This window comes from Neofelis nebulosa, chromosome 12 (genome assembly GCF_028018385.1).
Source record: "Neofelis nebulosa isolate mNeoNeb1 chromosome 12, mNeoNeb1.pri, whole genome shotgun sequence".
NCBI lineage: Eukaryota > Metazoa > Chordata > Mammalia > Carnivora > Felidae > Neofelis > Neofelis nebulosa.
This window is the reverse complement of record NC_080793.1, coordinates 92,502,406-92,528,641: the sequence shown is the minus strand read 5'-3', so window position 1 is coordinate 92,528,641 and position 26,236 is coordinate 92,502,406. Positions and strand designations below refer to the sequence as shown.

General features: G+C 51.7%; 2 protein-coding genes and 1 long non-coding RNA gene across 7 annotated transcripts in view; 2 read left to right on the top strand and 1 right to left on the bottom strand.

Moving 5' to 3' along the window:
• The first annotated feature begins 2,892 nt into the window (after window positions 1-2,892).
• Window positions 2,893-7,688, top strand: CKS2 (CDC28 protein kinase regulatory subunit 2). The gene is made up of 3 exons (XM_058695888.1): window positions 2,893-3,089; window positions 5,961-6,088; window positions 7,356-7,688. The coding sequence occupies exons 1-3, from the start codon at window positions 3,031-3,033 to the stop codon at window positions 7,406-7,408; spliced, it is 240 nt and encodes a 79-aa protein (XP_058551871.1). The 5' UTR covers window positions 2,893-3,030; the 3' UTR covers window positions 7,409-7,688.
• Window positions 7,689-8,251: 563 nt separating this feature from the next.
• On the bottom strand, window positions 8,252-9,055 carry LOC131492174 (uncharacterized). The gene is made up of 2 exons (XR_009251912.1): window positions 8,931-9,055; window positions 8,252-8,536 (listed from the first exon to the last, which is right to left on the bottom strand). It is a non-coding gene; the product is annotated as an uncharacterized LOC131492174 (long non-coding RNA).
• Window positions 9,056-9,104: 49 nt separating this feature from the next.
• Window positions 9,105-26,236, top strand: part of SECISBP2 (SECIS binding protein 2) — a 41,132-nt gene continuing 24,000 nt past the window's right edge. Inside the window, exons 1-9 of one of the 5 annotated variants that reach the window (XM_058695883.1) lie at window positions 9,105-9,257; window positions 10,073-10,218; window positions 14,932-15,142; window positions 15,413-15,485; window positions 16,975-17,204; window positions 19,918-20,088; window positions 21,524-21,688; window positions 23,906-24,028; window positions 25,200-25,289. In XM_058695883.1, the coding sequence (XP_058551866.1) occupies window positions 9,222-9,257; window positions 10,073-10,218; window positions 14,932-15,142; window positions 15,413-15,485; window positions 16,975-17,204; window positions 19,918-20,088; window positions 21,524-21,688; window positions 23,906-24,028; window positions 25,200-25,289 (1,245 nt within the window). In that variant the 5' untranslated portion in view covers window positions 9,105-9,221. Of the gene's footprint in view, window positions 9,258-10,072; window positions 10,219-14,931; window positions 15,143-15,412; window positions 15,537-16,974; window positions 17,205-19,917; window positions 20,089-21,485; window positions 21,689-23,905; window positions 24,029-25,199; window positions 25,290-26,236 lie in introns of all 5 variants that reach the window. The other 4 variants (XM_058695882.1, XM_058695881.1, XM_058695884.1 and 1 more) reach the window with 4 other exon arrangements.

The window sequence follows — 26,236 nt, the reverse complement described above, 5'->3', positions numbered from 1 at the left end:
GAGCTCAAACTTGAGCTTTGTTCTATGTGCTGTCGGTCCTGAATGAGGTCATGACCTTGTGCTCGTATTAGTGGAACAGAGAGAAACTCGTACTTTAAATAATACACTTAGTCCTACTTACACACAGACTTGATCATCGGAAGCGTCTTCCACTGATGTGGTGAATAACTGCTTTTCATATAATATGTACATTTAAAATTTCAGCTTGTTTACAACGGAAATTGGGGTCAAGGCAGGCTTTGTACTTGCACTGCTGTCCTTCATATGATTGATGTGGAGGCCCAGAAGGGACAAAGAAAAAACTGTTTATGCCAACTGTACGGTGCCTTCTAGACAGGCAGTTAATAACTGGAGCAGTCGAAAGAAAGAGTGCATTCCCCAGGAGGAAGGCTCTCTTAGCACACTGCCTGGTCTGAATGACTGAATATGGACCGAGGGGCTAGTTTTGCCCTTGACCTCTTTGTCACTGTGCTCAGTCCGTGAGCAGGGTGCAGTAGCTTCCCTCTTCCTATCAAGCGAAGTCTCTTTCTAACGGGGAGCCCCTGGTGAGGTGGTTCCTTCCGCCCCATCCCCCCATTCCTCCCAGTTACCTTTATCACATCTCATCTGACCTGATCTTGCTGAGAACATCAGCCACCCCACAGTCATCAAAATGCCCAAACTTATCAGCAAGGAGTCCAAGAATCCCTTCCCAGTCTGGCCCAATTCAGTTAGTTTTCTGCTGTTTTTACAAATGACAACAAACTTAGTGTCTTAAAACAGCACAAATGTATTATCTGACAGTTACAGAGATCAGAAGTCTGAAATAGGTTTTACTGGGCTCAAATCAAGGAGTCTGTAGAGCTGTGTTCTTTCTGGGACTTTCGGGGAGAAGCCACCCATTCCTTTTCCAGGCTCAAGGGGCCACCTGCGTTCGTGCCACTCTGACTTCTCCTTCTGGGAGGCCCTCTGGCCCTCTTGCCTCCCTTGTTAGGACCCTCGTGATACCCCTGGACCAGCCACTATAACGCAGGGTCATCGCACCATCTCAGACAAGGTAACATATCCACAGGTTCCGGGGATCGGGATATGGACATCTCTGGGGCTGTTTTTGTCTATGACATCGATCCTCCCAGATTCACGTCCCATGGCTTTCCTTCCCTTGACCTCTGCATTCTACATTCCCAGCACATACCGGGTTTCCACCTGCAGCTCCCTGACAGTGCACAGTAGTGGTTAAGAGGCCAAACTCTGGAGTCTGACTGTTGGGGTTCAAATCAGGGTCTGCCACTTACTTGCTAAATGGATTTGGACAAATAGTTATTGGTGTTGTTTTCACCTGGATCTAAATACGATTACAAGGGAAAAGGTAAAGGACACCACAAGGAAGCAGTTACCCAAATCCAGACTGCTTGCTGTTCGGCAGGCACCAATGGCCTGCTTTCTCATTGAAATCTCTATTATACAGGATGGTGGGTCACCGTGTGTGTGTGTGGGGGGGGGGGGGGGGGTGGGGTGGGGTGGGGTGGGGGGTGAGGGATGGATCCAACCAAATTGCATGTTGGGGTCCAGGTCTGGATGTGGAGGTCAAAAGGGAGACAGGCAGGGAAATGTGACTCTAAACCAGCCCTCAGAGGATCATAAGAATTATTTTAAGTGTAATAGTGGCACGGTGCTAAATATTCTTAAAGTTTTTAAGACCTACCCCATAAATACAGCGATATACTCAAAAGCACCCTTTCAAAGCGAAATGACATTATACCTGGGACTCTCCTTAAAGATGTGCAGGGAAAAAAGGAAGAGGGGAGTACATGAAACAAGATGGCCAGAACATTAACCGCTAAGCTCAGTGACTGGTACCCCGGACGTGATTATACTATTCCACTTTTCCACCTAAAATTTTCCTCAATACGTCTCTGTAAAAATAAATCTCCTAGAAAGCTACTCATTCCTAGGCTCTGCCAGAAAGTCAGAGGTCTCCCTGTCCACCTCCCGTGACGGTTTATCACATCTTCACCATCACCGCACCTCATTACCCCCAAGTATTCAGGCCTCCAGATGCTCGCCCGGTGCAGGGCACAGGTGGCCCGAAGAGGCGCTGGGCAGGGGCGGGACCCAGCAGGTGCGGCGCGTAGGTGGGCGGCGGGGGCACCAGCAGGTGCGGGACCGGGTGGGATCCCCGCCCTGCGCCCGCCGATGCTCCTGCTCCAGCGGCGATCCACACCGGTCCCGAAGCGCAGGGCGTGTGCCCGGTGCGGAACGCGAGGCGTCAGTCACCACGAGGTCGCTCTGCCACCTACAGACAGCGGGTTCACGGGTCCGCGTACTTCCTCCGGCGACCTCCGTCTGCCCGACGTGGGCTCCGGACCGCGCCGCCCAGGGCCTGGCCATGCCCGCCCGCCACGGGCGCCGTTACCTCCCTGTCCCGAGGCCAGGCCCGCGGCGGCCGGGAAGCTGGCTCCCCTCCCTCCCCACGCCCGGACTGCCTCACCTCCCACGCTTCCAAAGCCCTTCTCGGGCCGCCCAGACTGCGCCTGCGCGAAGGCGGACGCTAGGCGCGCAACCCCACCGCGTTTCGCCAAGCCCCGCGATACCTCACCCCTCGCGCCGACCCGCCCACCCCAACGGCTCGGCGGACCTGGAACGTTCCAAACTTCTGCGCACGCGCTCTGCGGCCTTTAACATCCCGGCTCCGCCCTCCTCGGCCACGCCCCTTTCCTTCGGGGAGCTTTTCGTCCCCACGTCTTGCCAATCATCCACTTCTTCCCTGGAGCGACCTCGCAACAGGTCTCTGATTGGCTCATCATGGGAGCCAACGCCTAGGATGGGGGGGTGCCGATAGGCTGTGAGCCGGTCTCGCCTCCCGGCAGTTTGCGCGAAGCGTGATTGGCTGACGCCTCCGTCCAATCAGCGGTGGGCTGTCGGATTCAAACCGGGAGCGTTCGGCCTGCGGTCGGTTGGTCGCAGTCGAGTCGTTGGCTTGGCCCGACGTGGACGTGTGGTCCTGCTGCGCCCGCTCTTCGAGCCCCGTCGCTCCCGCCCGCCCGCAGGATGGCTCACAAGCAGATCTACTACTCGGACAAGTACTTCGACGAGCATTACGAGTACCGGTGAGGGGCCAGCCGGCCGGGCTCTGGGCGGAACTGAAGTCGGGGTCGCAGCGCGGCGGCCGGGGTTCGGGTCGGGGCCCGAGGTCGGAGGTCGGGTCGGGCCGGGGTTGAAGGACGGGGGGCCGGGGTCGAGGCCGGGTCGCCCCCGCCCGGGCGGGCGCGTGCGGCCCGCCGGCCTCCGCCCTTTGTTCGCGGAGGCGAGGAGGCCAAGCGGGCCCGGGGGCGAGCCGCCTGGCTGGGGTGTCGGGGTTCGGCGGACCGGGGCAGGCGGCGGGGCGCCTACCCCTCCCTCTAGTCAAGGTCGTGTCCCGCGGCCTCGGTGTGCCGGCCAGGGGGCCTTCGGCTCCCTAGTCGCCGTGAGACGCGCCCGGACTCCCCCCGGCGGTGGGACAAGCAGCGAGGACGCGGCGGCTGGGAGGCGCTCGGCACTTCCGGCCGTGGCCGTGCGGGGGGCCGGCACCCTCCGGGCGGGGCTCGGGGGCGGGGCTCGAGGGGGCCCCGCGGCGGCTGGCCTCGAGTCGGTGTTTCTCCGCTCTCCTGGGTCTTAGAAATGTGTTTTCTGGGGAAAAACGGGGCGTGTTTCTGGGCAGCTCTACCGATTAGTCATTCCTGCCCCGGCTAGAAAATGCGGTTTTCTTGCCACACTTCGATTTGAAGTCTGCCCGCCCAGTTTTGTAGAGGAAGAGCACAGACACGGTTCTCCCCTGGTGCGTGGGCCTAACGTGCAGTGACGCGTTGCGGGCGTCCGACGGCGGGCAGTCGAGGCTGGGACGGGGCGTCCTGCACCAGGGGGCCCCAAGTGGGGAAGGTACTTTCCGGGACTCGGGGCGGTACTTCCGCCCTTGGTTTCCGGACCCGGGCGCAGTTAGGAGCACCGCGCAAGGTAGACCCCCCCCCCCTCCTCCCCCAGGCTCGTAGCCCAGTTAGCCGAGCGGTTCGTGGTGGGAGAGGGCAGCGGGAAATTGGGTCTGTTGGGTGGTTGGTTTGTGCTGTAGGTTCAGACGTGGTTTTTCCTAGTTTCCTTATGCTGAGGCTCCCCTGCGCCTGGACTTGCAGACCAGGTCCTGTCGGCAGTCGGCCGTCGGCCGTCCGCCCTCCTCGGCCGTGTCTTGTTCCTCAGAGCCTCCCGCGTACCTGGCCTTGGCCTCTGCCCACGCTCCCGCGGTCGGGAAGGGAACGTTGGCTTTCGGCAGTGTTTTCTCGCACGGAGTTGGGAAGCGTCCCTGTGCAGTCAGCCGCGGTTCTCTCGGTGAAGCTGCCTCCACCGCCCGAGGTTACCTGGGCGGAAACAGCCCGTTCCCGCCGTTGTGACTCAGGCCGGGTCAGCGGGGACACAATTCCGTGGTTGTGCGTAGCGTGGCTACATTGCACTTCTCTGGGAGAAATGTAACAGCCGTTGCTGTAGAAGGCGGAGACATTTGTAGAGCCTCGAACGTGTCTGTTAAGGCAGCATTTCGAGGTAACACAAGATGCAGGTTTATTGGCTGGCTGTACTAGCAGGAAGGCTTCGGGTCAAAGGTTGGCTATCAGTAAGTATGGGGGCCTCATGTTACATGTGGGTTTTCAACCGCGCAGGGGGTCAGGGCCCCCGACCCCGTGTTGTTCAGGGGTCAACTGTAGTTCACTGGCACTGGATTCAGCAGCCTCATGGCAGGTCTGGCAACATAGTTGTTTTGGGGCTCATTTCTTTTTTGTAAATAATACGAAACGGGTATTTAATTCACCAGTCACAGACTTAAGTTGATGACTGAGTGCTAATGGGCTGTGGGTTCCGTTTTCTCCTGTGCCGAAAAGGGTCACTGACCAGATTGCACCTTTCTCACCCCACCTGGCCACCGGACTCAGGTGGTAGATATTTTACACAGGCCAAGAAACGTGGTTATGGATGACTGTGCAACTTTACTGCTACTGGGAATGGTGATTTATAAAGATTTTTTTACTGTAATTAAGCAGGGTGCACATTTGTTCTTAAGTTGTATGAAGTTACAATTATGTTCTTGATGGTTTGACATTGGAGAGTATTGCAAGCCTTCCTGAAAAAACTTAATAAGTTTTGGATATAGGTCATCTGGATAGAAATCTGTAACTTATGGAAAACTGAAGGTCATTGTGTAAGGTTGTCAGGTACATGTATATGTGGGACTTGGGTTTGTTTTTGATTTGGATTTGGAAAAAACTTCTAGGGTACATAAGGACTTGTGTGTACTGCAAATCTGTAACGTTGAGTAGTGGGAAACCCAAATTAACAAATTAGTTTTTTTCCCTCTTCTGTAAAAGGCTGCATGGGTCTGGGACGACCGTTCTACAGTCAGAAACCATCTCCAATTTACAAGGCTTCTGTGGTCTTAGATGGCTTCTCTGGCTCCCTGATCACATCAGTCGGCTTCATAACCAACAGGAAAGAACAAGGAAGAGAGTTGGGCACGTTCTTCCCTTTTGAAGACAGTTTCCATCAGTGGCATATTTTCTCCTTACACCCTATTGGCCAGGATTTAAGTCATTAGAGGTAGCTGTAGTGCTGGTTGGGATGTTTTGGAGAACCATGAGCCTGATTTCAGGTATGGGGCTAATGTTCCTGAAGAACACGGGGACAAGTAGCAAGCAGTCTCTTGGAGAAGAAAAGAGGAGTCCTAAAAAAAATGTCTTCTGCTTTTCGGCCATATATTCTTCTCTCCCTGTTTTGAACATAGGCCATCAAAAATCAGAATTTGAGATATTAGATGGTTCTGAAGATTGATGCCAACAATAACATGAGTTGCTTGAAAAATCTTTATTTTGAACTCAGATTTTGAGTATCCTGAAAATGTATTTCTGAAGTGCTCATAATTGTAGGAAAGGTGTATTTACTAATTCTTGGCTGTATCTTAACAGGCATGTCATGCTACCCAGAGAACTTTCCAAACAAGTACCAAAAACCCATCTGATGTCTGAAGAGGAGTGGAGGAGACTCGGTGTCCAGCAGAGTCTAGGCTGGGTCCACTACATGATTCATGAGCCGGGTAAGTTCTGCCATTTAGGAAGGCATTAACTGAGATAAAATAGTAGGGTTGCACTTGTTGAAAATTGTTTAGTAATATTTGATACTGAGTGATAATCCCAAAGTAACCAGTAAGTTTGAATGGCCGATTGCTTTCCTCCCTAGAAAGAATTTCCATTTTATAAAGTACATAATACATGAGTGAAAGTAACACGTTATTCTACCTGCAAAAAGATAAGGAGTAGAAACATAGGCAATTCTGTTTTATTTTAAAATGTCTTTTTTTTAATGTGTTGTTATTAATAGTATCTAATTTTGCCAGGAGTATATTTATAATTCTGGTGTTCCCTCCCACCCCTGCCTTTGAAAACGAGGAACTTATTTTAAGATACTTTAAAGTGTCCTCAAATTCTATGCATAGAAGTTAATGCCATTGGAAGTGATTTTGATGTGTCTTTTTGTTTAGCCTTCTAGTAAGGGATAATTATTATCTACCACATTAAGATGAAAGTAGTGAACCGTGCTATGTGTGTGGTGCATTATGAATGTTTGTGTTGATGTGTGGGGTTTTCCAGATACGAGATGGTAAAGTAAAACTTGTGGGGCTCAATTCTACCTTTGTGTTACTAATAAATCTAACTTAAACAACTTCTAATGCTTTCGACAAAATTTGAAGGCATACTATAGCAGCTGAATTAGGTGAAACTCTGCTGTTTTCTGCTTGTTGAAGAAAATCCGCAGTAGCAGCATCAGAAACGGAATTAAAACTTTCTTAGGATTGGGGCATTTAATCGTATCCCAGTTCAAAAGCTCTTTCTCCAGCTGATACCAGAGCAACTGGGGAACTATGGAACCCGGGGCCCCCACTTACAAAGAAACAACCTTTGGGAATGGGCCCCAGGGATCTGTACTTTCTACAGGCCGGTGGGTTTTGATTATGGTATTCGGTGTCTTTTTCCCATGAAGAGAGGTAACCTTTCTCTTTTCCACCGGAATGGAGATTCTAAAGGTAGAAACCATTTTCCCCAAAGTGATTTCTCTACTTAGTTAGCATCTCTTTCTCCAGGGTAGGTAAAATTAAGAAAACATGGAGGGGAATATTGTCATTATCAGCTTGTTTTCTGTTTACAGTTGACAGTGACTTGAAGCAAAATGTATTTTGGATACTTCAATAAGTAACAGTTGATCATGGATTGATTTTATTTTGGTTCAAGTCAGAATTTGAATTTTGGATTTAGTGAATGAAAATTTATTGTATTAAAATTATATAAAATATTTTGTTTCCACAGAACCACATATTCTTCTCTTTAGACGACCTCTTCCAAAAGAACAACAAAAATGAAGTATATCTGGGGATCGTCAATTAAATCTTTTTCAAATTTAATGTATATGTGTATATAAGGTAGTATTCAGTGAATACTTGAAAAATGTACAAATCGTTCATCCATACCTGTGCATAAGCTGTATTCTTCACAGCAACAGAGCTCAGTTAAATGCAACTGCAAGTAGGTTACTGTAAGGTATTCAAGATAAATTTCTTCTAGTCAGTTTTTCTCTTAATATAAGTGCCTGTTTGACTTTGCCTGTTATTTTTGTTAAATAAAGTTTATATGTTGCATTTATTTACTGGGGTTTGTTTATTTAAAACAATTTTTGTTTTAATGTTTATTCAGTCATTTTGAGAGAGAGTGCCAATGGGGGAGGGACAGAGAATCCCAAGCAGGTTCCTGGCTGTCAGGGGGGAGGGGCTGGGGGAGGGAGGCTTGATCACATGAACCTTGAATCCTGACTTGAGTAGAGATCAACAGTCAGGCTTAACTGAGCCACCCAGGTGCCCCAAGGGGTTTTTCTTAAGGTTAATTTGTGTCTACTGAGGTGGTTAGATGATTTCAGTTTTACAATGTTGGTCTGGAGGAGATAAATGTAAAGAAATATTAAATGGGTTTAAAAAGGCTTGGTTTGATGAGGGTACCATGAGTTCACTTAAAAAGCAGGACTAAGTTTCATAGAGACAGTAGATTTCACTGCTCTGCTGTTAGTTTAGTTCCTGGAGAACGGTCCAGTGTGTCTAAGAACTGTCACACCTGGGGGCCTTAAGGGAAACCACTGAATCCTATTCGGCTCCATTTACCAAGTAGGCGTAATGCTCCCCAGAAAATATCATCGCAGTTTTAAAGTTGAAAGGCACTGTGAAACACCTTTTATTCCATGTACATGTTGTGTCTGTCAAATTGCCTTTAGCTGCTACGGTACTCTGGGGTGAATGCAAACACAGACTATCTTTGCTGTGCCGGGGAACACTTTCAGATGACGGTCTGGTGGTCCCTCCTCTGCTCCTCTGTCGTCATACCTGGATGAGGACTGTAAATCCTACCAGTGGTGCTGAGCAGCAGCCTAGAACTCATTTCTGCCCCTGGGGGCCCAGGGTTAGCAAGCAAGATGACAGAATTGCTGTGTGAGCCTTGTTGCCCTGTGGGTAAACCAAACAGTACAGTACAGAGTGAGAGGGGACACCGGCCTCCGCCTCCAGCAGTGGTGGCTGCCAGTTCCTAGGCCCTTCGGGTGGGTCCACGCAGACAAACCTGGTGAACCTAGCCGTCCCCATTTCCCGCCTTAAATTCCTGCCGGTCCGCGAACCCAAGCGTCCATACTGGGGGCAGCAAACCTGCGGCTTGGCTCCTAATTAACCCCTACTGGCCAGACAGCCCGCGGGGGGGGGGGGGAGGGGGGTGCCCAACCCAACCCCCAGGCCGCCCGCGCCCGCCACGGCCACACCACGCCACTTTCCCTGACTCCTTTCCTCGCGGTCATTGGCTGTCCGCCGGAAGGAACGCGGCAGCCGAGAACTGATTTTCCGTGCTCACTTCCGGGGCGCTGGAAGTCCGTGCTTTCCTCGGCCCCACACACCACGTGGTACGCGGCCCCTTCCTCCACCTCCGGTGTCCCCCGCCCCGCCCCACGCGGGCCCTGCGCGGCCGCCTCCCTGCGCACTTCCGGCCGGGAGCGGGGCGGGGCCGGGCGCATTTCTGTGACGCACTTCCCGGCGTCCTCTCCGAAGGCGGAAAAGCGAGGAGGAGGAGCGCAGCGCGTCCGTGCCACCAGCCGACGGGGCGGCTGCTGGCCTCCAGGGCAGGGTCTCCCCCGAGCCGTGCGCCATGGCGTCGGAGGGGCCGCGGGAGCCCGCGGGCGAGGTGAGGACGGCGCCCCGCACTGGGGCGGCGGGGCGGCCTCCTAAGCGGGGGAGGACGCGGCCCCTGGAGGGAGGCCGTCCGGGTGCCCGGGGGAGGCGACCCCGCGCCGCCTCGCCGCGCTCGTGGAGGGGAGCGGCCGGCTTCCAGTAGCGGTGCGAACGTGTGCTGGAGCGGTAGCCGCCGCCGGCCCGCCGCGAAGGGAAGAGTGTGCTTTGTAAGCGCGGCCGCGGAAGTCAATGTTAGTGCGCTTCGAGAAACCGAAAGAGCGGGTTTTACGTCCAAGTCCCAAGGGTGTGGGACGCTAGGACGATTTCTAGCAAAGCCTGCCTCTGCGTCCCCACAAGACAGCTCTTAATGGTTCGCCGAGGGAAAAGCAACGGTTTTATGTAACTTTTGAGACATTCGGTGGAGGTAAACTTGCGCGGTGCGATTTGTGTTTCCGTTGGCCGCTGGCGGGCGGTTGTGGGTCGGAATCCCCGCACTGCGGGTGGGAGCGAAGGGGGCGCTGTCAGTTGTCCTCACTACGTGTTCTGGATGGGATTTTATTTCCGCTCTGACTGCCTGCCCTCCCCGCCCTTTGTAATATTTGGTAGAATACTTTTTTTTTTTTAAATATAAAAAGCGTTGGGGGAGAAGTTGTTAGCGAACAAATTATTATTTTTATGAGCGCGAGGTATTTGAACAACGGACGGTACTGGGATTAGCGTTTCTGGGGCTGCTAGAACCGAGCCGCTTTCTTGGGTTTTTTTGGTTCACGTTTGGCTTGCCTCAGATTGTCTGTAGTTAACCACCCCTCCCCCTTTTTTTTCCCTCAGGGCATCAAGTTGTCAGCAGATGTCAAACCGTTTGTCCCCAAATTTGCTGGGCTCAATGTGGTGTGGTCAGAGTCTTCGGAAGCTCGTGTGTTCCCTAGCTGTGCAGCCCCGTATTATCCGTGTGCTCAGGAGCTGCCGGGGCCTGAGTACGTACCCTTCTCAATGTCTTGTGGTACCTGGGGACCCAATGGAGGGAGGTTAGACTTCGAAATATACCGCACCTAACCTGTTTAAAGTTCTCGAAAGACTGGAGGATGCTCCTCAGCCGAGAAGGGTCTGAGCCAGTGGCACCACCTAACTGTGCCCTGCATCAGGACGGAAACCTCAACTCTCCCTTCCTTTCCCCACACTCATGCCATCATTTGGGGCAAAGAAAGTGTGGGGATTGCGTTGCATTGGTTAGTGGGAAACTTAATTTCAGGGATCATTTGTGCATAGGGTTTGAAACTATATCAGGTATCTGATGGGAGAGGGAATGGGCGGCAGACAAAAGCCCAGACAAAGAAGCCTGCTCTTTGGGTTTAGAGTTTAACATTTTAAAATCATGCTTGGGGAGGAGTGGGGACTCTCAAACATGGCTGCTGCTTTGTGTGGATAGTACTTTGGAAATTGTTGAGTTTTGCTTGAACCATTTTTGTTTATAAGCGTCCTGGGGAGAAGGATTCTTCGAGTTTGGGTTATAAAATTCTTCTACGTTTGAGTTGAAAGGAGGCTTATGTTGTTTTTTAAGTTTTCCTTTTTCTTCTTGAGATTTCATTCTTTAGGTGTTTAGAAAATACCTAAAGATTTCTGTTATTAGCTGAGTTTAGGAAAATATGTATTAAACGTTTTGTGTTGTTCTGTAGAGTACTTGTAGATTTTACTTGTAAGGTATGTATCCCCTTTATGTGAGAATTGTCTTTACACTCCTTTAATGTGGGTCATACTTGTTTCTTTTCCATGTCTGCATAGTATGATTGAAAATAGTTTAAACTTCATATAAATTCTACAGTGGTATTCCCAAAGATGAAAATTGGAATAAATAATAAAATTATCAAGTTGTCTTATTATGTACTTAGGTTGTGTTTTTTTAATGTTTATTTTTGACAGAGACAGTATGAGTGGGGGAGGGGCAGAGAGAGAGGGAGACACAGAATCCGAAGCAGGCTCCAGGCTCTGAGGTGTCAGCACAGAGCCCGACGCGGGGCTCGAACTCACGGACCGTGAGATCGTGACCTGAGCCGAAGTCGGACGCCTAACCGACTGAGCCACCCAGGCGCCCCTAGGTTGTATTTTTTTGACAGAGTTGGAGGTTCTGCCTATATGTGCTAGGGTAGGAACACCCAGGTTTTCCGTTGTAATTTCATCCTTTGTAAAAGGAAGGTTGGCATGGATCACGTTTGAGCCGTTCCGTACCTTAGGTGGTTCACAAGAGAAAGTAGGAGATCTATTTCACTCAGTGGCAAGGATTCGAAGCCATGTACTGGGTGGGATTCCAGTTACCCAAAATAAAGGTGGAAAACATTCCTGCAGCTAAAGTAATGTTCTGGCAGTGGCATGAATGGAGATGAAATTGAGGCTTATAGGATTGCTAAGTTTAAAAATGAAGCTTCTTAATCTCTTGTCCTTTTTTAGCTTTGATTTTTTTTTTTTTTTTTAAGTTCTTTATAAGCAAAGAAAAGATTGGCTGACAGTATTCCTTCCTGAGGAAAAAAAAAGACAAAGGCACGAAAGCAGAGGGGCGGGGTCAGGAAAGACAGGGGCCTTTGAAGGGGACAAAATGGGGATACACATATTCGAGAACTGATTATCTAGTCTGTTCTCATGGAGACTAAGAAGTCTTTGCATGAGCCAGATTTTGTGTAAATGGGGATCTCCTCTGATGAAAATAAGGATAGCATTTTCCGTAAGGAACTTGTTTCCGTGCTCCTGTCCCAACCCATGGAGTGGCAGGGAAGTGTAACGTTCTTTCTACACCTGAGAAACTGAGGCTAGAAACATGTGTTCAAAGTTATTCAGGTAGGTAGTGCCCAGACCAGAGTTAGAGTCTGTCCTGACCTGTGCTCATGCATAGTCCCCAAAGCTGCTGTGATGTCGGCAAGTGTTGAGCCTTTCAGTGTGTTGCAGTATGCTGTGAGATGTGGGTGCTTTTTCCTTTTTTTTTTTTTTTTTTTTTTTTTAAAGTAGGCTCCACGCCCTGTGTGGAGTCCATTGTGGGGCTCAAACTCATGATCCTGAGATCAAGACCTGAGATGAGATCAGGAGTCAGATGCTTACCCGGCTGAACCACCCAGGTGCCCCATATGTGGGTGCTTTTAAGTTAAAATCTCTCAGCAGTGGGAACCTGTAGTCCTGGACAGAGTGTGGCTCAGGTCTGTTGGGTGGCTGGAGCGGTGGCTGGAGCCCGACACATCCTGGCCCGGCTGCAGGGACTGGGGGCAAGACTTTGCACGACCATCAAGGACAAAGGAGCAGGTGTAGGGCTTGGGAGAAGCCGGCATGGTTTAGGCAGGAGGTAGGGAACTGTTGGTTGTGTTTTAAATGGTGTTGTTATGCTCACTCCTAGATTCTTGTTCTACTTAGAGGGAGAGGGGCTTGAAGGCTTTGACTGGGTTGCAGGCACCGAAGCTAGAGAAGAAAATACGGGGAGCCCAGCTGCAAGGAGAACAGTCTTCAGTGGTCCGTGTGGGTGTTGGTGGGAGAGAGGCTGTGGTGATTTCTGGCTGAATGCGTGCAAAGTGGTGGGGTCTCTCCTGGGGGTGTGGGTGGGAAGAGGGGCTGCTTGGGGACTAGCTGTACAGCTTGGTGCTCCAGTGCCACTTGGGGAAGAGTGAGCCATTCGGTGGGACAGCCTGTAAGTGGGAGAGCAGGACCTGGAGTTGGCGAGGGTAAGGGCCTGCAGGTGCGGGTGAGGTCTTGGGGGGAAGGAGGACAGGTGTGGGCTCCCAAGTCTGACTGGAGAGGAGGGAAAGTGCAGGGGAGCACCCTCCATGGACAAGCTTTTGGAAGGTGGGATGGGACCAGTGGAGCTGTTCAAGTGATGTGACAGAGGGCCAGAGCCCGAAGATGGCACGGCGAGGAGGCGACCAGGCTTGCAGGAAGGATGTCCTGGAGACTCGGGACTGTCGGTAGGGACGGGGCAGGGAGCAGTGGGCAGGGAGCTCAGTGGGGATCGTGTGAGCATGGGGACTGGGGGGGGCAGACCAGCTGTAGAAGCACTGCCAGTGTAAAGGCGGGGGGTGGGATGGGACGATGGGCGTGAGGGAGTTGTGTTCTGTGGTTTAGGGTCATCTGGGCAGTTTGTGGCAACTGGAGTTTTACAGACAAGCCATTTGAAGCCCCAACAGATGCCGTGGGATGTCTCTGTGACATCTTATTGTGTGGTGCTCTCTGCACATAGTTGTACCGGGCTTGGATTGGAAGGAAAAATACCAACTTTCCGGTGGGAAGAAAGACCAATGGTGACCTGTGCAAAGTGGGACTAGATTGTGAGCAGAGGCGGGACCCGGACCAAGGTCTCTGGACTCCTGGATGGCCATTTTCTGGATGACCACAGCCTTCAAAACCACCGGATCCTGCGTCCCTTTTTCTTCTTTACCTGTTTCATCACTCTTCTCATTTATCCTGTTTGGGGACTTGGGCCGTCATCTTTTTTACTATTTTTTTTGCTGTCAACCCGTCTTCTTTGCCCGTGTTCTCTTCTGAAGAACAGATTCTTCACTTTTATCTGCTCCCTATTAGATTTTCTGAGCTTCAGATAAAATAAAACGGATTTGCATCTAGAGTTAGCATAGTGGGATGAAGCTTTGAATCTTTTTCTTTGCAGAGAACAGCACTAGACTAGGTGCACAGAGGCAGGTACACGAGGAGTGGTTAAGCGCTAGAATTAGTGGACGATCTTACAGGGTCTGAGCTTACTCTAAAATGTCGTGGGTTCATAGACCGTGATAGCAGGCTGTCCACAGTTAGGTACCATGTGGGTGTGAATGTAGTGAACATTCTGGTAAGTGTGTAGCAGGTCTAGCCTTGTCACCTGGGCGGTGACTCCCTTCTCCTGCAGCGCAGGCTCCTCCTTGCAGCAGAGCAGAACCCGTGCCTGAACCTTCTGGCTGTTGAACAGCGAGGAGGTGATGCAGGTGTGTCCTCGTCAGCTCTGATTTTCCTGCCTTTCAGTGGCCCCGCACACTCTGGGATTTCACTGATTTTCTACCAGAAAAGTTGCAGCTCTGGGAAGTCACAGACACATCTGGTGCTTATTTGTGGGATTCAGAAGGTCCTGTTTTGTGTCTTAACTCTTCTGCGTAGCATTTCGCCATTGTTCGGCTTTCACTGCAAGGTGTTTGAAACCCCTGGCTGAAAACCACGTTTGCTAAGAGTCAGCGTTAAGTCACATTTCGGCAGCCCGAGCAGATGGGGCGTCTGGTGCCCGTGTCGTTGGCAGGGTTGCAGCTCCTGGGCCACCATTTGCCTGCAGGTTCTGGGTGGGGCTGGCAGATGGGTTTGGGCGGCAGGGCCTGTTAGAGCCCCCTCTGCAGGGAGAGTGGTCTGGATGGCCCTGCTGGCCAGCGTGGCTGTGGGAGTCTTGCCCAGCATTTGACCCCCTGGGAGTGAGGAGCTGGGGCGTCCCTGGGCTTTGCCGGACGTGTGATACAGTCCGGTCACGGATGCCTCAGCGCTGCTGCGAGCACGTGGGACTGGGTCTGCGTCTGTCCTTGCAGAGCAAGAAAGAAATGCTGGGAGGTTTTATTTGGCTATTACAGATCTTTCAGTGCTAGAACAAATGACCTCAACAGTAGTGAGAAATTGAAATGTGTCTAGTCCAGAAGTGCTCCTTGGTTTGTGGTACGAAATCTGTCACTAAATTTGCCCTTTTTATCTAGGCAGAAACTCTATACTGAAGATGTGGCCTTTGGAGCTTCAGCTTTTCCACCTCAGTATCTGTCCTCTGAGCTCGCTGTCCATCCGTGCAGCTACTCTCCTTACCCCGTGGAGTCTACACCGCGCGTGTGCCCGGTGCCCGGTGCCCCGTATGCTTACGGCCACCCCGGCTGTTACCGAGCATTTCAGACCGTGAAGCCACGGAGCGAGCAGGTGTGCGCTCTCCCTCAAGGCACAAGAACTGTGTTTAAGGTTCGCAGGTGCCGTGGTGTGTCGGCTGCTTGCGCGTTTAAGACACAGAGTTGGTCGATTGTCACGTGATACTTAAGTGTTGCTTATCACTTTTGTGTCTTTAAGAATTGATTTTTGTTTAAGCTTTTTTGAAATGGTTGAGTTGTGAATAGTTACAGATTTGCAATTTTAAGCCTTTTATATGAGGGTAGGTTTCCTTAATTCATGTTAACTTTTTAATTTTTCCTGCAGAAAAAAACGTATGATGAACAAAAGTTTGATAGCAAGAAGGCTGACGGATCTCTGCCATCTGATCTAAAATCAGGTAGAGGCTCACATCCTACTTACATTCTCGCAGATGCTAATTTGAAATCGGGTGGTGGTGACAGACTCTCTGATGTTATGTCGTCCTACCCCGTTCGCCCCAGAAACGCCACTGTCCTTTGTACGCCGGTTCCTGCGAGCATGCTCGCTGAGAAGAGCAGAGGCCAGTGGGCTCCTGTGGGATCCTGGAGGCCTCTCCCCCTGGGGAAGGACCTGTTGTTGGGGAGGCTCCATGATGTGCCCTTTCCTGTGCAAGAACCCACTTGGCGAGTAGGTGACACCACAGGCCTTGGAACATGTCCTTAAGCAGATTGCAGCCACATCCTCTACTGTGTTTGACCGTGTTCGTTCTTGAAGTCGCTTCTCTACTGTTCATGTGGGATGCTTTTTAGTAGGTGGGAGAGTTTCCTGTTTACATCCCATCGAGAGCAGTAGCAGACCTGGGTGGTGTAGTTACCCAGGGGACCTGTCTACTCTGGCCTTGGAAACTGCTGTTCCAGGCTGTGGCCGAAAGGTAGCGATTCTGCGTGGTGCTTTTTCCTGTAAATCATGTACCAGTGCAGTTCAATGGCTTATTTATATAGAGTCAAAGTCTTTTTTTTTTTTTTTTTTAAGTTTATTTTGAGAAAGAGACAGCATGAGTAGGGGAAGGGCTGAGAGAGAGAGAGGGAGGGAAGAAGGGAGGAACAGAGAGAGAATCCCAAGCAGGCTCCACGCTGCCAGAGCAGAGTCCGACGAGGGGCTTGAACTCCCCAAACTGTGAGATCATGACCTGAGCGGAAAACCAAGAGTTGAATGCTCAACTGACGGAGCCACCTGGGCGTCCCAAGAGTTAAAGCCTTTGTAGTAGCTTTATTTTCTGGGAACGGTCAACTTCTTTACATGTGTAACTTACACTACTTGGTATACAAACTTTTCTCTTTGTGTTGACTTTACTCCAAAACCATTTGGCACGTGGGAACGTGAAAGGGAAGTCGAGCAGTTAACCGTAATGACTCTGGTCTCATGATTAAATGCAGGGGCTTCGTAGTGTCGCAGCCCACGTTAGGATTCATCTGTTTTGGAAGGAGAAAAATGGGAAAGAGGTTCCAAGTTTAATTTTACTTGCTGTGTTTCAAAATTCCTCTCTCGTGTGGAAGATTTGACACTGAAAAGAAAATTGTTGGCCTCCCTGTAAATTTTCAGAACTCTATAGGTGCAGCATAATTAGATTGAGGGAACTCGTTCATTGGCTTTAGAGCTGCGCCCGACGTTTGCGGTGTGCGTTGCTTGTTTCTGCCCTGTGGCCCGGCCAGAGCAGCTGGCCCCTGCGCTCCCTTCCGTTTTCCACCGTCACGCAGGTTGGCAACACTAGCAAAAGCTAGGGCGTTTGGACGGTGCCGCGTCGCTGCGTCAGCCGCAGTAGACTTCCTGCTGTGCAGTTGAAGCGTGAGTGCGCATTAGCGCACGGCCCCTCCATCTTTACCCCGCTTTTCATTCTGCAAACACAGATGGTTATCACAGACGAACGGACAGGAAATCCAGAATCATCGAGAAAAGTGCATCTGCCTCCAAACCAGAGTTTGAATTTACCAGGATGGATTTTCCTGAACTGCAGGGTCCAGAGAACAGGGAGATCGCAGAGACACGGAAGCAGCCCCGGTGGGGGCCTCTGCGCTCCGCCTCAGCTGACCTCTCTCTCCTGGGAGAGGTGGGGGAACCCGCCGCGGGGACAGCAGAGGTGAGTGCGGGGCCTCCTCTCCGTTCCATTCCTCTTCCCCCGTCGGCCCCGTGTGGCTGTCACGGACGGTGGGTCTTGGTGTGCGGGTCACCAGAGGACCTTCTGTGTGGGCTGCGGCCCCGAGTGCAGCTGCTGTTCTAGAAGAATCCCCTAGTCAGCCGCTCTGTGTTTGCTGCCTGCTGCTGCAGCTGTGCTCGGTTCTGGTGAGCATCCCGCTGCCCACACGGCTCCTCGAGAGTATCTGCGCCAGCGTGGCATTGAGCAGCTTGCTTAGCGGTACCGACAGAAGTCGTTGTAGTCAAACAGTAGTATCTCGGACTGCAGGGAGTAGCTTCCGATTTTTTCTGGCCTTTGACCCGTACCTCTCGCTGATGAGTCCGCAGACTCTGCAGAATGATGGCTGCAAGTGTGTTCTGTTTGCCGCTTAGTGACTTTAAAATAGGCCGTGTTCCACATTCGGTCTCACGGTTTGAGTTCATCCAGGTTCCAGGAAAAACATGATCAGGTCAGTAGTCCCTAAGACGGCTTGTGACAAATACCTGTTGTGGGAGGGCGGGAAGGCCAGGAGAACGGACACCAGGAAGGGGGTGGCTCCCCCGTCCGCTTCCCCCTTGAGTGGAGCGGGCATTCTGCTTCCTCATACGCTCTTGGGTGCCGAGGCGGGCAGAAGAGCCACTGTTCCCCCTCGTGGCCCCTGTCCCTGTCGCACCGTGGCGCTTTCCGGTGGCTCAGCCGTGACAGGGAGGGCCGGCTGGCCGCCTCACGTACAAGGCTGTCCGCTTGGTGTGGCCCCCGGCTGGGTGTGTGTGATAGCTGAGTGTCCAGGGGCCCCCGTCTGCATCACCGCTGCTCTGTGCGTATCCGAGCCCGTGAGCACTCTAGGGAAGTGGGACAGGGCTCCGGGGAGGGCCGCAGTGGGTAGGGTCTGACACGTTCTGCCGTGGTCACCTGCTCCTGCTTGAGCATTGCGGATCTGGACGAAGTGAGGCACACGTGCTGTGTCAGGACATTTACAGACTCATGGCCTTGTGACGTGTTCACACTCAAATTACATGTGGAGTTTAAAATTTTTCCTTCTAGAAGGAAGATTTTCCTTAGTAGTAGATCTTTAAACACAAGAAAAAAACAGTTAACCTTGAACAACACAGGTTTGAACTCCACTTAGTTGTGGAGTTTTTTTTTTTTTCCTTTCTTGATAAAATCAGTACAGTACTGTAAACTTATTTTCTTTTTGTTGTTAATTCTCTAAAATGTTCTCTTGTCTCCAGCTTTCTTCGTCATAAGAATACAGCTTAATGTGGGATGTGCGTGTTAACCCTTCATGTGGTTGATAATAATGCTTCCGGTCAATAGTAGGCTATTATTAGTAATAAAGTTTTGGGGGGAGTCCAGAGTTAACATGTGGATTTTTAACTGAACTCCAGGGGTGAGCACCCCAACCCTCAGGTTGCTCAACATCTGTATTTGTCTGAAGTTGTACAAGAGAAAACTGTGTTAAGCATTTAAATCTTTTTTTAATGGAACGTTGTGGGAACTAAGGGGATTCCCCTCAATTTGAGAGAGTGGGGGAAGGGCAGAGAGAGAGAATCCCAAGCAGACGCTGCTCTGTCAGCACAGAGCCCAACTCGGGGCTTGAACTCACAAACAGATCATGACCTGAGCCAAAATCACGAGTCGAATGCTTAAGTGAGCCACCCAGGCACCCATGTTTGAGTTTTTAAAACTTTGGGCATTTTTCCTTGTCGTAAGTATTTTGTGAAAACCGGTGGCACTGAATCTTTATTGATGTGTGTAATTTACGTGATTGTTCTTGAAAGCTGTTTCTGGTGTTTCATTGGCCTCGGTGAGTGTGTAAGTTCTATTTATTAGAAGAACAGGTTGTGTTTAAGTAATTTTATTTTTTATTACTGGGCTTAGATTTAATGAAATGGCAAAGTGGGAAAATTTTTGAAGGATATGAGCTTTAGAATTTATTTTAAACCCATTCAGATTTGAATGTGTCACTTACCTTTTGCCTTGAGCACTGCCTGTCACCTGGAAGTCTTCGTGTGCCCACCTGCCCCTGTGTCACCTGCTGCCTCGTGCTCCGTGTGTGGCCCTTTTTGGCTTTACAGAAGGGTGTGTGGGTTACAAGACGTACATTGGTTGTCTCTGGGCCTTCAGGTGGACTTTGGGTGTGGGGAACCGTGGCTCCCGCCTTCTCTCGGGGGCCCCCGGCCGCAGGCGGTGTGGGCACTTGTGTGCTGGTGCGGAAGTCGTGTCACACTGATCTTTTACAAGGGGTGTGGTACGTGTGCTGCGATCCCCTTACTGGGTGCACGTAAAAGCAAGGCACAGGTGTTTGTCGCCTGGCAGTGAAGGGAGCTCTGGGGGCTCAGCTGAGCTTGGTGGGCGGCTTCTCCTGACAGGAGTGAGGTTTGGCATTTCGCACTTATTATTTATTTGGATTTGTAAAAAAAAACAAAAAAAAACCATTTTAAGTTTATTTATTTTGAGAGAGACTGAGCGTGAGAGTGCAGAAGGGGCAGAGAGAGAGAGGAAGAGAGAGAGAATCCCGAGCAGGCTCAGCACTGTCAGCGCGGAGCCGGAGGCAGGGCTCGAACTCACAAACCATAAGATCGTGGCCTGAGCCGAAAACCAAGAGTCGGATGCCTAACCGAGCCACCCAGGTGCCTCACTTATCTGGAATTTTTCATTCGCGCGTATCTTGCAGATTTTAAGAACGGCAGGGGACGCCGTATTTAGAAATGAAGCGATTGCTTTCACTTTGCAACAGCAGGAAAATGCCGGTTTGCCTTTTAGGGTGAAGGAGCGGCGAGAAGCCCGAGCGCGGCCGAGTCCGTGGCCGCCGGCGCCACAGCCGGGCCCTCCTCGTGCGCCAGAGGTAAGAGCGGCCGCAGCCTCCGTCGGGTCCCGGGCCTCGGCTGCCGGGGCCCCTTCGGACGCCGTCCCGGAGACCTCGTGGGGGCGGGAGGCGGACGCCAGCCCCGAGCCCCCCATGTCTGCGCGTGGGGCTGTGAAGCGGGAGCGGAGAATTCTAGAGAGATGCGTCCAGCATGTCCGATGAAGTGAGACGTTATATGGACTCAGGAACACCTGCTTCCTGAACGGTCACCTGCCCCGGTGGTTCTCCGAGGTTCTGGCTCCAGGACCCCTTACGACCCCTTACGACCCCTCCAGCCCCGGGGAGCTGCCGTGTGTGTGCCCGCTGTCCGGATCGGCAGTATTCTCGGTTCAAAATAGTCATTCCCTTACAAGTAACCCCGGTCCCCCGGTATCTGTTAACATAGTGTATTTTTGTGAAAAATAACGTTTTCAAGATGAAAACCCCGCGGTGAGGAGAGCAGTCTCGTTTTACACTTGTGCAGCTCTCCACCGACCACCGGCTCCCCGCGGCTCGGCCTCAGCGTCGGGCCGTCGGGCGGGCTGAGCCAGCTCCCCGCTGTCCGGAAGCCCGGCCATGGCCCGGAGGAGAGTGCGCGGGGAGGCACGGGGCCGCTCTGTGTGTCGGGGCGACGGTTCTGACCCCGCGGGCCCTGCCGGGGTCTTGGGAGCCTCAGACCCCACTGAGAGCTGCCGGCCTGTCCCAGAAGTGACATTCACGAAGAGTTCAGTAATTCTGCCTTCGGTTTGTCTAAGGAGCTTGTCCTGACCGAAGACGTTTTTACGTTTCTCACGTCTGGGACGTGTGTGGTTCAGTAATGGCTTTCACTTAAGAGGTGACTCGGATGGTGTGCGGCTCAGTCTGGCGTCCTCGGGGCGGGGGCGGGGGGGAGCCACGGCCTGCCTGGCGCCTGTTGTGCCCGCACAGAGTCTGGTGGGCGCCTGAGGAGCGGCATTGCCGTACTTAGGCCTGAGACCTAAAAAGCAAGAAATCCCAGTTACCGTGGTGGCTCAGATCCGTGATCTTTGACCTGTGGTGTTAAAGGTCCATTTCGAGGTCAGAGCCAAGATTTCCTCTTTGCCTCGTTGATCTCGTGTGTTTACCGTACGGACTTAACTGTGGAGTAGTTTTTAATCAGAACTACAGTTTGTGTCCCCACCTGCACCCCCAAGTTGGAAATCCGGTTTCTGGGCAGAGCACCTAGGCTCACAAGTGAATTCAGCCCGCTCCAGGAAGAGAGCTTAGTGAGTACGGTCGTCTCCGGGAGAAGGTTTAGAGCTCTAGTCTGAGTGTAATTACGCCTGAGTAGTCGCCTCACATGATGACGTGTTTGCAGTTTCTGAGTCTTTTTATTTTACTGTTGAGATTGTTCAACGATTTTGGTTATCTTTGAGCAGAGTTATCTTGGACACCAATGGGTTATGTTGTTCGGCAGACATTATCTACAGAACGGCCACCGGCCCCTAAAAACGTTACTTCCATGATAAACCTAAAGACGGTTGCTTCATCAGCAGACCCCAAAAGCGCTAGTATGTCACCCTCGGAAGTTTTCTCTGCGGACCCTTCCTGCAAAGAGAAACACGTCCACCCTACTAAAAAGGTATGTGTCCCACTTGGGTTATGTTGGTCTTCTCTGCCCCTGACCAGGTAGTCTCGTCATCTCTTCTCAGCTCCTGGGGGAGTGTCCCATTCTGTACTGCAGTCCCGATCTGACTTGGTCCCACTTGCGCCTTGAGAGAAAGTCGAACCCCAGTCCGGGAACACGAGCGGTGGAGAAGGTGGAACCCCAGTCCGGGAACATGAGCGGGAGCTTTTCGAGGGAGGGGCCCTGTCCGTTTCAGACCCGTGGTCTCCGTGGCCGTGAGCCGTCGTGAAGTCTCTGAGGGAGAGACGCCGGCAGAAGCTTAACGCTCTGGCGTGTAAAGGCTTGCTCTTTCGCCCCTCGTCCTTCGTCTGTTGAATTCCAGCTGCTCTCCCTGTTTACTCAACAGTAAAACCGTTGAGTTCCACACTGTGGGATCAGCTGCGTGTCAGTGGTGCTTGGCTAACTGCAGCTTTCTTGTTGTAAGATAGCATTTCAGAATCCACGTTTCTCTCTCCTTTCAAGTAATTTGAAGCTGTCATCTTAATTGGTCCCTTCGTTTCATTTCTTAAAGAGCCTTTTTTACGGGTCTAAGATTGTGTTCTCGAACCTCACTGTGTACTGGTACGTTATTTCAGGTTGTAATATGGCCGTGTTTGTTTAGTGCAATGATGTCCCGTCTTTTTGAGGGCGGGGATACTCTCTCATACCCCTAGTGTCACAGACTGTCCCCCGCAAACGGGAGCTGTGCGTTGACGGTCAGTTTGAAGGAGAGAAGGTGTGCTGGCGACAGGTGCGGTGAGGTCACACCTGTGTGCCTGCCCTCACGGCTCTGCGAACCATGTGCAGGACTCCGGCGGAGCAGCCGAGTCCCCTCTGCGCTCGGTGCCGCCAGCTCGGGGCGTGTGGGCACAGGCCGCAGGATGGGGCGCGTGGGCCTCTGGCTGCTGTTTCCCCTCTGCTGCCGTCTCGCCATCCGAACCAGTTTTCCTGGCGCTCAGTTAAATTCTTAGAGTGGAGAGGTTTTGTTTTCCCAGAATCTCTTTTAAAATTCTATTTTGATGATAGGCGCGAGGAAAGTTTTAGAAGTGTTCTAAGCCAAAGACGAGAAAATTGGGATCGCCTGTGGTCTGATAACCCAGAGGGCGTGGTCTCGTGTGTAACGGAGATAACGGGGTCACAATGGTTTTTCCCTCTGAAGCCTTCTGCTGTGAATTTTTATTATCAAGATAATGTTACATCAGAACGTAATACCACAAAGACCTGCTTGTGAACAAGGTCATCTTCTCCTCCCTTTGTTGTTCCCTCCCAGGGAAGCCTGTGTCAACAGCCTGGTATGTGAGCTACCTCAGGGTCCCCAGAGCATCAACAAATAGAGATTTTTTTGTTTTGCTCTTTGAGGTTTTTTTTCTTTTAGACAAAAATGGGGTCATTCTGTACACATCACCCTTCACAGTTGCCTTGTTCACTAACAAGATTCCATGGACAGCTCCCGTGGGTCAGTAGGTAAACCTTCTTCTCAGTACCACTGGAGGCCAAGTCCCCGCTGGGGATGAAGCAGGACCCCAGATGCTCTGTTGGAGCCCCTGCTCTGTTAGCGCTTCCGTCCTGACAGTCCAGCGCTGTGCAGACAGGTACTGTTAGTGCCTCGGAGGGGAAGAAGAGGGAGAGGCTCCGAGGAGATGCCATTGCTCTTGAGCTGGAGTGACGATGCAGTCCTAGCCTACATCCAAGTGTGGGCGCGAGTGCAAAGGCCCTGAGGCCAAGGTGCATTTGACCTGATTGAAGAAAGGCCAAGGGACTGAGGGGGAGTGGGAACAGTGGCGTCACATCAGCCGGTGTGGGATGGGCCTAGGCAGTTGTCCCATCCGGAGGCTCCCCAGGGGGTTCCGATGTGTAGTTTAGGGACCACTGGGCCGTGGTGCCGGAAGGGGCACGCGAGTGTTTGGAAAGACTTCGAGTCGGTATTAGAGACATCTTTTTTGGCTCAAAAGTAGGTTTGTCCACGTCTACCAGTTTAAAAATAACCGGATGTGACAACTATTTCAGCAGACTTCTTTTCCTCGATTACTCTGCTGAACGCTGGCTCTCTGGAAAATAGGGACGAGGAGCCAAACTCGGAGCAGAGCTGCCCTGTGGTTGTACAACCTGATATCTCAAGTTTGCTGACTCATGGGAGTAAGCACTCTAGTGAATGTCTTAAAAACCCATGATTTTTGCTGTTTTTTGTTCTAGTCCAAAGCGTCACAAGGTGGCGATCCTGAGCAAAATGAAGCCTCAAGAAAGCATAAGAAAAAGAAAGAAAAGTCTAAGTCGAAATACGAAGTTTTGACCATTCAAGAGCCGCCAAGGATTGAAGTACATTTATATTTATGACTCACCTCGTATGGCGTAACAGTGGGTCTGTGGTGATAGAAACGTGGGTTCGTGCTGGCTTCTGAAGGGAAAGTCTCCATTATTTTCTTTAATAGTCTTTGCCCAGTGCTACAGAAAATAGTTGTCCCCCTTCTCCTTCACTGTGTTGGCCCGGCGTGGTCCCCGAGTTGGCACGGGCGCCCAGCGAGCGCGAGAGTACGCGAGCGGTCTAGACACGGACTGCCGCCTGGGGTCTGGTAGCGTGTGTACCGTGGGGCTCACGTTTACCCTCAGTATCTCGTTCACCTGGTCTTCCCTTGCCTTGACACGCTGGCTTTTGTGGGGTCTGCTTTTCTATCCAGCAGTGTTACTCCCGTGTGGTTTACTCTGGAGAGAAAGTTAGAGTGCCCTAACTCCATCGGGGGCCCTGGCCGAGGGAGTTACATCCAACTTCCAGCGTTGCTCTGTAGATTTTTTTCCTGTGGCGCCCCAAGAAAGCGCATGTCCTGCACGGAGTCGTGCTGGCTTCTGACTCAGTTCCAGACTCAGTGTCCTGGCTCCTGGCTCTGGCAGAAGTGTGTCTCAGCATCCAGCATAGGGCCAAACCTGACACTTTCTTGCATACTTAGGGGCTCCCGGGGCTCCTGGAACATCCCCCCGGGGACTTTGGGGTCGCACGTTTGAAGACTTACGACCCTGTAGAGCATTGGTTTGTGCCAACGAGGAGCTCGTGTATTTGTGCCCTCGTTTCCCACATAACTTCTGCGACTCAGCTGAGATGTTAACAGAAGCACGCAAGATGCTTTTAAATGGCGGGAACGTCGTTGTTAGAGGCCCCCTGCCCTATTTTCTAGCTTGGGGTCAGCACACGAGACAGGGAGGTTCTGTCTCCTGAGTCTAGACCAACACGCTTGCAGCCTGTGCCCAGGGGGTCAGGGGCCCCCGTGTCCTCGGGACCCTGCTCGCTGCCCTGTGGGGGTGGGGGTGGGGTGGGGGGAGGATTACAACATTGCTCCGTAAATCTAAGAGTCAGACAGCGTGGGGCTGGTGTGGGTGCCCTTGAGGACTTGTGTGGGGCTCGTTACAGACAGAAGGACGTGAGCAAGGAAGGGCTTGCACGTAGGCACACTTGCTCGTGGTCTGCGGATGGCTAAAGGGTGTGTGGTTTGCTCAGGACGCCGAGGACTTTCCCAGCCTGGCTGCGGCGTCTGAGCGCAGGGACCGAGGGGCATCTCCGCGACTTCAATCCAGACAGCAGCCACAGGTAATGTTCCCGTCGAACCCATCACCGCTCCAGGCTGAACTTTTCTTGCTCGGCTAAACCTTATTTTCCAGATTTCTCTATGTACCAAGACAGGTGGTTTGTTGTGATTCATTCCTTCATTGGAGAATCACATCTAGCATGTTGACAGAAACATGCTCTAAGCTCAGATGTTTTGTCATCTTTGTACCGAGACTTGGTCACTGACTGCCACTGCTGTGTCAGAAAGGAGGGGCAAGGGCTGCTGAGGAAACTTGGACTTGAAGGGAATAAATTGACTCCGTTTATACGGGGGGACAAGAATTCCTTTGTGAGGCAGCAGTGTCTAACGGAACCAAAATAAGAGAGCTTCCAAGATTCATACAAAGTGAAGAGCTGGGTCCCCTTGAGGCGCGCCCCCCCGCCCCGGTGGATTCAGGGCTGAACTTGGGATTCGCCACCTAGATGGAGAGGTTGCACGTGGCCGGCGTCTTCTCTCGTCTCCAGCATCTTCGTTGTCCTTTTGCCTTTTGAGGTGGACTAATTTCACATTTGCGAGAAGTAAAATTCTCAGCCCGTGTGCAAATTAACGGGATTCCCGTGTCATAACTGGGTCACCTTCCATCCCTGCCTGCGGAGGTCTCTGTAGCGGGTCTGTGGGGCCCTTTGTGTTCGCCCCTGACGTGGGCCCTCGTCCAGGCAGGATGGCAGGAGTGGGGGTGCTGGAGCGCATGCATGCAGCAGTCTTCCAGACAGAGCTTACATTTGCTGAGTATATCCCACTCTGTGCCTAAATTTAATACTTACCTGCTGTGTGTATTTTGACTCCTTTCCCCATGACTTCATGGCATTCAGTTGACTCACCTGGGCAGTTGCAGACTGGATGGGTGAGTCAGTGACACCAGTCACTTAGCCTCACACAAACTTTTGTTGCCAGACTTCCTACAGGTCTTGGTTTTTTATCCATAAGT

Bases quoted from the DNA above. Each gene is read 5' to 3' on its own strand.
- CKS2 (XM_058695888.1), top strand. From the start codon at position 3,031: ATGGCTCACAAGCAGATCTACTACTCGGACAAGTACTTCGACGAGCAT. The intron at 3,090-5,960 runs GTGAGGGGCCAG...GTATCTTAACAG, and splicing joins GACGAGCATTACGAGTACCG to GCATGTCATGCTACCCAGAG. The intron at 6,089-7,355 runs GTAAGTTCTGCC...TTGTTTCCACAG, and splicing joins CTACATGATTCATGAGCCGG to AACCACATATTCTTCTCTTT.